This window comes from Carica papaya, chromosome 8, assembly GCF_054855325.1.
Source record: "Carica papaya isolate Zhongbai chromosome 8, ASM5485532v1, whole genome shotgun sequence".
In the NCBI taxonomy this organism is placed as follows: Eukaryota; Viridiplantae; Streptophyta; class Magnoliopsida; order Brassicales; family Caricaceae; genus Carica; species Carica papaya.
In genome coordinates this window covers 25658754-25670659 of record NC_142316.1, presented here as the reverse complement: position 1 = coordinate 25670659, position 11906 = coordinate 25658754, and the positions used below count along the sequence as shown (strand labels likewise).

Genomic DNA, 11906 nt, shown 5'->3' with positions numbered 1-11906 from the left:
GACAAAAAATCATCCTAAAATTTTGCTAGATATATGAGAGAAAAATATCATAAATAAAGTCAGAATTCTATCGAAATTAAGATTGCAACTGCTAAGGACCTAAGGTAAGTGGATATTATGGATTCATTAGTCTACATAACTTTAAATTATTTTACGTATTTTCAGTATAAAATGTGCAAATATTTAATTTGTTTTTCGTATTTGCTAAGTAAGTATTTGTTAAAGTTTTATTTCAATATAAGTGTTATTTCACTTTGTGTTCTTAAAATATGATTTTGATATGTGTGCATAACTCATAATGGAAAAGAGTTATTCCGAAAGCATTTGCATTATGCTAAGCTTTAATGTGGCCATATATACCGTTCCATGTTCGATTGTATTAGCGAAGTGATAACTGTGTACTCATATATAACTGTTTTGTGTTCAATTGTATAGAAAAATAATCTGATATGCGTGCCCTAACCGTATCGTGTTTGGGGGGTAGCAGTGTTTAAAAGTACTTATGTATGTCGTTTCGTATTCGGTTACATGGAAAACCAGTGATAAGTATGTGCACCTATGCATAATGTATGATAACTGATTGATCCTCTATAATAGTGATGAAGTATACAACGAAACAATTGTGAATCTATTTTATGATTTATGCATTTGTCTTTTGATTTGTATATTTATTTTTTTAGAAAGTATATGATATATGTTTTTATTGTATGTAAAGAAAACTATATATTATATATATTATGTTGTGATTTTATAATATTGTTTATTAAGATATTTTATTTCAACCCCCCTATTACCCTTCAGATATCGAAAATACCGTTGCAAAGTGAGCGGTGATACAGAAAAAAGATTTGAAGCTTAACTCTGATATTAAAGTTACTGTCTCATATTTTATTTAGTAATGTATCCAAGAAAATTTAGAGTCTCATATATATGTTTATGTTTTATATTTAAGGAATGTAATGTTTCTGCGACTCTGTTATGATTAATAAAGTTAAGTTATTTTACTTAATTTGAGTTTATGTTATTTAAGTAAGTATACTCTAATAATTACCTTATAAGACGGGATATGGTCCATAACAAATGATATTAGAGCACGATTCTAGGACAACCCTTGAATACGAGACTTAAATAAAGTTATGAAACATAAGAAAACACCTTTAAGTTTGAATTTCATAAATGTAAGAAATGACAAGGATACCGAGAGAACATATACATCAGGTTCCAGAAGATCAGATCGAGTAGAGTCTAAATGAACTCATGCGTTTAATCGAAGGCTTAGCTATAATGGTAGGTCAACACGTAGTCCATAGCCAAAAGGCTACTAATGATAATAATGCTAGTACTAGTAACACCCAGCCGGTGGAGAGAAATAATAAAAAACTCATTAAAAGATTCAAGAGGATGAACCCACCACTATTTGTTAAAACAATTGATATGATATTAGCCAAATCGTGGATCATTGAGTTGGAGAAGATGTTCGAGGTTCTCAGCCCCACTTTAGAGCAAAATGTATAATTAGCCACATTCATGTTCAAAGTAGCTGCAAAACACTGGTGGTGCATGAAGAAGGGATCCGTAAAGGCACCAATGATTTGGGAAGTATTTAGAGCGAGTTTCTACAAAAATATTTCCCTGATTTTATTCAAGAACAGAAGCAAATGGAGTTCTTAGAGTTAAAGCAAGGGAACATGAGGGTGGCAGCATATTCGAAAAAGTTCATAGAGCTAGCTTAGTTCGCGCCCAACTTAATAGTAGATGAAAGTCTAAGAGGCAGGAAGTTTCAGAGAGGAGTGCGTAAAGAGATCTGAGATAAAATCTCAAATTTAAAGATTAATGAGTATCAAGAAGCACTGAAACAAGCCCAAATTACAGAAGATGCTACAAGTCTAGTCCCACAATTGATTCAGCGGGTTTGACCATTCATACTAAACAATAAGATGAATGCCCAGGAGCCACAACAACCTGATAAGAGAGAGAAGATGGGTCTCGTAATCCCAGCACAACGACCAAAGAAAATATGCCTCCATTGTGGAAAAAACCATGGTAACAGACCCTACTATAAGTTGATAAATAGATCCTTCAGATGTGGTAGTACTCAACATTGAATTAAAGAGTGTTCTATCAACAAAGAGCAGACTAGGACAAGAACTCAATTAATAGTATATGCTATTACAAAGAGAGATGTTCAAGCCTCATAGGATATAATCCAATGTACATTCACTATCTCTAGTACCTTGGCTAAAGTTTTCATAGATCTAAGATTTACATACTCTTTTACATTATATGAGTTCACTTAGTATCTAACCATTAAGAAGTCACCCTTAGATTATGTATTAGTAGTCTATACTCTACTTAACCACTAGTATAGTCTACTGAACATATATTGTAGAGATTGCCAACAGAGAGTTACCAGTAGATCCCATACTCTTATATATACATGATTTTGATGTCATATTAGGAATGGACTGGTTGGCAGTTTACCATGCCAATATAGATTATCATGGGAAGACAGTGACCTTTAATATTCTCAATGATAAAGTCTTCAAATTCAAAGGGATTATAGAGTCCTAATATCCATATCTCATATCTTATATTCAAACTTAACAATTACTTGAAAAGAGATGCATAGGGTATTTAATTACATAGTGGAGAATAAAGGTAAAGAAGTCAATCTACAAAGATACCCATGATGAAGGAATTTTCTGATGTTTTTTCAAAAATCTTCTAAGTCTACCATTAGATTGGGAGATTGAGCTCTTTATTAACTTAATTTCTGGTATAGGCCTTATCTTTAAGGCTTTATATCGAACGTCAAAATTCAAACTAGAGGAACTCAAGAAACAACTGTAAGAATTATTGAATAAGGGTTTCATAAGATCAAGTGTATCACCATGAGGAGTCTCAATACTATTTGTAAAGAAGAATGATGGTACCATGCGACTCTGTTTCGACTATAAGCTACTAAACTAAGTTACCATGAAGAATAAGTATATGTTGTTTCGTATTGATGATCTATTTGACCAACTTTAAGGAGGCAAAAGATTCTCAAAGATTGATATACGTTCTGGATATCATCAATTAAAGATTAAGAAAGAGAATGTTCCCAATACTGGCTTTAGAACCAGGTATGACCATTATGAATTCTTAGTCATGCTTTTTTGGTCTAATAAATGCTCCTGTGATATTTATAGATTTGATAAACAGAGTCTTCCAACCATTCTCACATAAGTTTATCATTCTTAGATGAACAGAGTGATACTTCAAAGTAAGGGTTGAGATGCGTACTAATGCAACACAGAAAAAGTGATAGTTTATAGTTCTAGACAATTAATGAATCATGAACAGAATTATTCTACTCATGATTTAGAACTAGCTGCCATAGTTTTTATCTCAAAGATCTGACATCATTATCTATATAATAAAAATTCTGAGATTCATACAGACCATAAGAATTTGAAGTATTTATTCTCGTAGAAAGAACTTAATATATACCAAAGGAGATGTACGAATTTACTTTAGGACTATGATTATAAGATCTTATATCATCCAAGAAAAGATAATATGGTGGCAAATATACTTAATAGAAAGAGTGCTTGCACTCTTGTCTACATGATTGCCTTAGAGTGAAGACTCATAGAAGAGTACTAGAAGTTAAATTTGAATGTCTGAAAGAAGAAATCAAGAGGATACTTAGCCAATACAAAAGTACAACCCATTTTAGTGCAAAAAATTAAAGAAGCCTAATAATCTAATCTTGTCTTAAAGTCGATCATAGAAGAGTCAGTAAAGGACTTAGTCTAGAAATTAGACTATAAGAAGATGATGTATTAAAGTTTAGAAATAGGATATGTGTGTCGAATAATAGTAGTATGAAAAATAAGATATTAGAAGAAGCACACTGCTTTAGATTTGTTATGCACTCTAAAAACACTAAGATGTATTAGAACTTGAGGACCAAATATCGATGGAGTGGGATAAAGAATGATATGATAGAGTTTTTTTTTCCGAAATATCTCACTTGTCAACAAATGAATGTTGAACGTCAGAGGCTAATAGGACTACTTCAGCCCTTGCTAGTAGTAAAGTGGAAATGAGAGCATATTACCATGGATTTTATGGTGGGTTTACCTAAAACAAGATTTTAATATGATTTCATTTGGGTTATTGTTGATAGATTAACTAAGTCTGCTCATTTCTAGCTATCAGAGTAAATGATCCACTGGACAAGTTGGCTAAGCTCTATATCAAGAAGATTATGAGATTGCATGGAATTTCAATTATAATCGTTTCCATCGAGATCCTCGTTTTACTTTAAGATTTTGGACCAGTCTATAGAATGTCATTGGGACCCAACTGTCCTTTAATATAACTTTCTATCCTCAAATGGATGGTCAACCAGAATGGACAATCCAATCTCTAGAGGATATGCTATGAGCCTGCGTTATTGAGTTGCGAGATAATTAGGACAATCATTTACCTCTGATTGAGTTTACATATAACAATAGTAATTAGTCCAATATTCAAATGACACCCTATGAGACTTTATACGAAAGACCCAACAAATTATCTATCTATTGGGAAGAAATTGGGGAATGAAAACTACTTGGACTTAAATTAGTGAAGAAACTACAAAAAATGTGAAATTGATCATGAAACATCTTCTGAAAGCTCAAAGTAGGCCGAATAGTTATACCAACAATTAGAAAAGAGATTTAAAATTTGAAGCAGGCGACCATGTATTTTTAAAAATCTCACCAATTAAAGGGATCATGAGATTTGGTAGAAAAGAAAAACTTAGTCCCAGATTTATCAGATTTTTAAAGATATTTGATAGAGTGGGAGTTATTGCCTACCTTTTAGCATTGTCACATGAGTTAGCCAACATACACAATGTCTTTCATGTGTCAATGCTGAAAAAATATCACTTAGATCCATCACATATACTCTGATATGAACCCCTTGCACTTTAGAATAACCTATCCTACATTGAGTTTCATGTGTAGATAATGGATCGCAAAGAAAATATATTACGGTCTAAAATAATCTCCTTAGTAAAGGTACTTTGGCATCATCATTCGACTGAAAAAGCCACATGAGAGTTGGAAGAAGAAATTAAGATCAAATACCCTCATATGTTTGTGACCATTGGTAAGTCCAATTTAGATGACCAAATTTCTTTTTAAAGGGGTGAGGATGTGATCGCTCAAGAATAGTCTCGAATTTTTTGTATTTGATATATTTAATTTAGTTTTTTTTATGTGTTTAGAAATATATAATAAGGTTAAAGGCATTGTTTAGAGTCAAACAAAAAAAATATTGATAAGGATGAAGAAGTATGAAAAAAGGTGGGAACCTTTTAGATGAAGTAGTAAAATAAAAAATGGTAACTTTTACATGAAGTAATATAATATAAAGTGACAACTTTTAGATGAAGTGACATGTGAAAAGTGATAACTTTTAGATGAAGTAACATAACGAAAAATGACAATTTTTATATGAAATGACATTTGAAAAGTAGTAACCATTTAAATAAAATGATACATGAAAAGTAGTAATCTTTTAGATAAAGTGACATATGAAAAATGGTAATCTTTAAGATGAAGTGACATAATAAAAGTTGACAACTTTTAAATGAAGTAGTATGACATAATGGTGACAATCTTTCTCTCGTGGCTCCCCATTCCTGTAAATAAGGGATGAGAGAATGGAGGAAGAAACATTTTAGATGAGAGAAAAATAGTGAGAAACATAGAGATGAGGGAATAAGGAGTACAAAGTGTGTAATTTTTGACAGTATTATAAGGTTTGAGATAAAAATCTTAGAAAAACTCTACTAGATTATGAGAATAAAAGAGGAAGAGAAGAAGAAGAAAGCTCACAGTCAAAACAAAGTTATTAACCGTTAACAAGGTAAACATTTTTCTTAAGTTTTTAAGTTCGGTTTCTCTTTAATTTTTTAGATTAATTTTTTGAGTATTTTGTTGGATATTTTGAATAAAAAAAGTGACAAAAAATTATCCTGAAACTCTGCTGGATTTTTTTTTAAATGTCATAAATAAACTAGAACTCTGTCGGAATTAAGATTACGACTATTAAGGTTTTAAGGTAAAGTGAGTGTTATGATTTCATTAGCCTATATAGTTTTGAAATATTTTACGTATTTTCAGTATAAATAAATGAGTAAGTGGATATTATGGATTCATAACCTATGTAGTTTTGAAATATTTTACGTTTTTTCAGTATAAAAACGTGAAAGTATTCGATTTATTTTTCGTATTCGCTAAGTATTTGTTAAAGTTTTACTTTGATATGAGTGTTATTTCACTTTTTGTTTTTAAAATATGATTTTGATATGTGTGCATCACTCATTGTAGAAAGAAGTTATTTTGAAAGTACCTACATTATGCTAGACTTTAATATGATTGTACATAACCATTCTGTATTCGGGTGTATTACCAAAGTGATAAATGTGTACCTATAATTAACCATTCTGTATTTGGGTGTATTTAAAAATAATCTGATATGCGAGCCCTAACAGTTTCGTATTTAGAGATAGCAGTGTTTCAAGGTACTCATGTATGCCATTTCGTGTTTGGGTACATGGAGAACTAGTGATAAGTATGTGTGCCTACATATAATGTATGATAACTGATTGATCCTTCATAATAGTGATAAAGTATACAATGAAATAATTGTGAATCTATTTTCTGATTCTTATATTGATTTTTAAAAATATTATATGATATACATTTTGTTGTACATAGAAAAACTATATATTGCATGTATTATGTTGTGATTTTATAATATCTCTTATTGAGATAGTTTATCTCACTCTCCTATTACTCTCAAGATACCGAAGATACTGCTACAAAATGAGCGGTGATATGGAGAAAAATTTTAAAGCTAGACTCTGAGATTAAGATTACTGTTTCATACTTTTGTTTAGTAATGTAAATAAGAAAATTTAAAACCTCGTACATACGTTTATATTATACATTTAAGAGATATGATGTTTCTGCGACTCTGTTATGATTAATAAAGTTAAGTTATTTTACTTAACTCGAATATATATAATTTAAGTAAGTATGTTCCGGTCATTATCCTATAAGACAAAGTATGGTCCGTGATAATTGAATCGATAAATTAACTTATTAATGCATTATTGGTACATTATGATCAAATTTTGCTAAATCTTATTAAATTGATAATGTTTATGAATAAAAAAAATTATGGTAACTTTACTTTTATTATAAACTTTTACTTTCTTAAAATAGGGTAAACTTTTATTATTAACTTTTTTGGGTAGTGTTTTGTTTATTTACATTATCTTAATTGGTGAAATTTTACATAAATTTTAATTTTTTTTTAGAAAAAATTGGGTAAACATATATATTATCTTGATGTGTCCTCTAATATGAGGCCAACATGGTGAGGTTGATGCATGAACATCCACATTTTTTATATAAATCAAAATGATGATACAAAAATTGTAACATACTAAAATGATAAATTATGTTTAATTTTTATCATCAAATAATTAATTTAAAATAAATAACGAAGAGTGACTGTATCATTTTTTAAAAAGTTATTACCATTAAATATTTATTTAATAGGATTTATGATTGTGTTGTGAATAATAAAATTAGTTTTAAAATTTTAGTTCAAAAGGATAATATATTCAAATATTTTTTGTCAACCAAATAATAAAAAATAAATGAAGCAAAAACAATAAATTACAATTGTATTTAATAAAAATTATTAATGAAATAATAAACTAAGATATGGATAAAAATATTTTAGCCATAATTTATGATTTATTTATTTATTTATTTTTTTAAAGTTTCAATTTAAAAAGTAAAAAGTGGAGGTAAAGGAAAATTGCGAAACCGTCATATCTCCGTTTCATGGAACCGTGATGGCAATTTCGTAATAAATTTCAAGATTGAGCCCAAACATGAATCATTAAAGCCTATAAGTATCCAACCGAACTTTACCAATAAAAATCGAAAACCATTTAAACATTTTCTGATTTCTCCCCCGCTAACCAGAAGATCATCATTATAATGTCTGGGTTCTCTCATCCTCACCCTGTCTATGGCTACGTTTCGACGAGTATCTCGTCATCATCCCAGTCCCAAGAACCCTACGGCTCAATCACCTCCTCTTATGCCTCCTCCTACGGCGGTTCCTCAGCGCTTTATACTTCTTCCTCAGCGTCTTACACTTCTACCACAACGCCCTACATGGTTATTGAAGAAAAGGTCCCCCAAGAAATAATCACACAGACCGCTACAGTCGGATACCTGCAAAAGAGTCCGTTCACGACGCTGAAGCCGTCGGCCTTCCCTCCCGGCACCGACCCCAGCGTCGTGGCTAGCTTTCAGAAGGCCGATCAGGATAACAGTGGCTTCATCGACGACAAGGAGATGCAGAAAATGCTCACTGAATACAATCAGAACTTCAACATGAGGACTGTTCGTCTTCTCATTTTTCTTTTCACCAATAATAATTCAAGAAAGATTGGTGAGTCGCAGTTGTTGCATCTCCCCCCAACCCCTTCTATACACTTGTAGGTGCACATGTTAACAGTTCATACATTTGGCGTGCATACCTGACTAAAATGCGCCTAGATTTACGATTTTCAATCGGTTTTTATCTCTTTATTTACTTGTGAATTGTTGTTGCAGGTCCCAAGGAGTTCATCGCGTTGTTTTACAGTCTTCAGGAGTGGAGAGTAAGTTGGATATATGTACATATATATGAATAGACATATACTTACTATAACCTGTAGAAAATGTAATGAATCCTAACTTATTTCAATTTACAAAGATTATTGCTGTAATAAATATAATATATATCTATACTGTTATATCTGTTCTGTGGACATTGAGCTTCCATGATTATATATATATATATATGTTTGGCTTGTAGACCATTTTTGAGAAATTCGATAAGGATCGGAGTGGGAGGATTGATGCAAGTGAATTGCGAGACGCACTTTTGGGCCTTGGATTTGCAGTTTCGCCGGCGGTGATTGATTTACTGGTGTCTAAGTTCGGTAGATTCAGAGGCACCAAAGTCCAGGCCATTGAATATGACAACTTCATTGAGTATGTTTCACTCATTATTTTCTTTTCTTTTCTTTCCATTTTTTCTCTGTAGTTTTGATCTTAACTCCATTAATTTTAACCACAACAAATTCATTTTCTCATGATGCAGGTGCTGTCTTCTGGTCAAGGTGTGTGTTAAACTCGAACGAAAGATAATACATTATATATATGTGTGTGTGTGTGTATAAATATATATTTTTTAAAACAAAAACTAATTGTAATACCGCATCTTACAGGGATTAACAGAGAAGTTCAGAGAAAAAGACGACTCTTATTGTGGCACTGCAACTTTTAGTTACGAGTCTTTCATGCTTACTGTCCTGCCATTCCTTATTGCATAGAGTTTTAAAATGTTTGTAATTTCAAGTTTGGATTGGGTGTTTAACGTGGCCTCTTTAGCCAGTTTCAGCTGTCCTATATAATAATAATATGTTGCTATTAAATAAAATCATGTAATTTACTTTTATGTGTTGAGAAAAATTTATTTGTACCTCCCAGAAAAACATACATATAATTTAAAATCACTTGTTGAGAAATTTCATCCAATCTATGCAATGCTATATTCTATTTTTATTAACTTACATAGCTAAAATTAAGATTTTTTTTTTTTGAGGGTATTAAAAAGTTAACTTTAAAAAATCAATTAATGACTTGACATTATCATAATTGAAAATATATACTTACGAAAATTAATAGTGAAAGTAGTGTAAAGTTGTCTTAAAATTATTATTTTTAATCAATAATCATATAATAAGAGATATATAGTTTAGTATTTAAATTGATGTAACCAAAGAAATATATGAAAATACTGAACATTCAATTAATAATAATTTATATCTTAAAATGCACCTATAACTATAGTTAAAAATTTAGAAATTTAATAAGCTCAGTTTATTAGTAATTGGATATTAGGTGACATATATCCATGGGCCAGATGGCATGCTCAAGTTTCTAAATACAACTATTATCCGTAGTTTTAAATATATATTTTAAGTCCGTGGATTGAATAAAAAAACAAAAAAAACACACACACACACAACAATATGACGTAATTAAGATTTATTAACAGAATGTAGATTTCAATGTGGTATACTTTGAAAGCTTTCTGACAATATGTAAATTAATATAATTTTTTTTTTTAAAAAAAAAATTAGTCGTAGTAGTACAATCTTTTAAATTATATTAATAATTTAGTAATATATATGTAGCTCATCAGTTGTTGATTATTTTAAAATAATAAAAAATACTTAATTTTTCATGTCAGTACTCCCAACAAAGTTTTCCTCATCTTTCATGGCGTCTAGTAATTGATAGTGTTGGAGACTTGATTGTAGAAGAAGAGATGAGGAGAGGAAAATAGCAGACATCGATTACAAGAATAATATTTTATAAAAATTTTTTAGAAGAAATCAAATTTATATGGGATGGGAATTAATTAATTAATTAGTTATAATTTTACTTGATTATATTAGAGATATCTACAGTTAGATGATTAATTAAATGAGTTAACTGTAGTTAAGTTTTTTTTTTTTTTTAGTATGATTAGTTGTAATAAGCCCATAACTTGAGAATTAGTTATAATTACTCTTCTGTATATATAAATACTGAAAGCTAATAAATGAGAAGCACACATTTCCATTTTCTTTTCCATCAACTCCAAGTCTTGTTTCTCTTTACTCTTTTTACTCTCCCTAACTTCGAAGCTCCGATCAACTCATCAACATGATGAATTCGTTTTCAGTTTTCTAACATGCTATTAAAGCATACTAATTCTTTAATCATATAAGAACAATCTTTCTTTATTGAAGTCTAGCACGAAAAAATCTTAAGTAGCAAAAATTGGTGTATTCTTCAATTATTCGATAGATTACTTAAAAAAAATCAATTTTCTTCTTTGAGATCCATGGATACAACATCATTTGTCACAAATTCTTCGAGAATTGAAGAAACTCTTGCCAACCCATTTTAGTTGCACCTGAACGAAGATTTGTCTTTGCAACTCATATTGACGATGCTCATAGGGAATACTTCTCACTCATGGTCAAGATCGATGAAGATGACACTAATCTCAAAGAATAAGCTCAAGTTTGTAGATGGCACCATCTAAATTCTAAAAAAGGATGATTATATTTCTGGAGCCTGAGAGAGATGCAATACAATCGATCTTTCATGGATTATGAGATCATTATCGCTGTTAATTGTTTTAAACATGATATGGATTGATTATGCTAAAAATTTATGGAAAGATTTACACAACCAATTTGCACAGGGACACATGGGAGGTTATCTAACCTATAAGAGAAAATATATTCACTCAAACAAGGTAACCAATCTACAACCCAATATTACACAAAGCTGGAAGTTTTATTGGATGAGTGTTAAGAATATATCTTGTGCTACACAAGATGCTGCTGTCAGAGATAAGAATTACTAGCCATGAGTACTATAATGATTTGGGAATATTTAGCAGAAATCTGTTATAACAAAATTTGTCTTGTGGTATAAACTGTAATTATTGTATATTGTACACCTATCATTTATTCATGATTAAACAAGTCTATGAATAAAATGCTATCTTCTTAGCTTGAGTAAGTGTTAAGAATTATTCTCATTCAAATATTTTGTTATTCTTTTCTATGAACTAATAAATTTTTGCCTAGTGTATACAATTCTCAATGCTTGTTTAGTATAGCCACTATTTCACAAAAGTATTAGGAGAAATACAAAGTCATTAGATTTCTATAGGGACTGAATGAGTCATTTGCCATAGTTAAATCACAAATTTTGCTTTTAGAA

The 11906-nt window shown here is 30.4% G+C and overlaps 1 protein-coding gene and 1 long non-coding RNA gene across 2 annotated transcripts; both read left to right on the top strand.

The window, feature by feature from the left end:
• Positions 1 to 5471: 5471 nt before the first annotated feature.
• On the top strand, positions 5472 to 7054 carry LOC148252753 (uncharacterized). Its single transcript, XR_015813954.1, has 2 exons — positions 5472 to 5910; positions 6851 to 7054. It is a non-coding gene; the product is annotated as an uncharacterized LOC148252753 (long non-coding RNA).
• A 933-nt stretch (positions 7055 to 7987) lies between these two features.
• On the top strand, positions 7988 to 9646 carry LOC110807172 (putative calcium-binding protein CML50). Its single transcript, XM_022032212.2, has 5 exons — positions 7988 to 8523; positions 8688 to 8734; positions 8932 to 9110; positions 9220 to 9238; positions 9347 to 9646. The coding sequence occupies exons 1-5, from the start codon at positions 8064 to 8066 to the stop codon at positions 9449 to 9451; spliced, it is 810 nt and encodes a 269-aa protein (XP_021887904.1). The 5' UTR covers positions 7988 to 8063; the 3' UTR covers positions 9452 to 9646.
• Positions 9647 to 11906: the final 2260 nt, after the last annotated feature.

Coding starts and splice junctions, on each gene's coding strand:
- LOC110807172 (XM_022032212.2), top strand. CDS start 8,064: ATGTCTGGGTTCTCTCATCCTCACCCTGTCTATGGCTACGTTTCGACG. Junction 8,524..8,687: donor TAATAATTCAAGAAAGATTG/GTGAGTCGCAGT, acceptor TTGTTGTTGCAG/GTCCCAAGGAGTTCATCGCG. Junction 8,735..8,931: donor ACAGTCTTCAGGAGTGGAGA/GTAAGTTGGATA, acceptor TTTGGCTTGTAG/ACCATTTTTGAGAAATTCGA.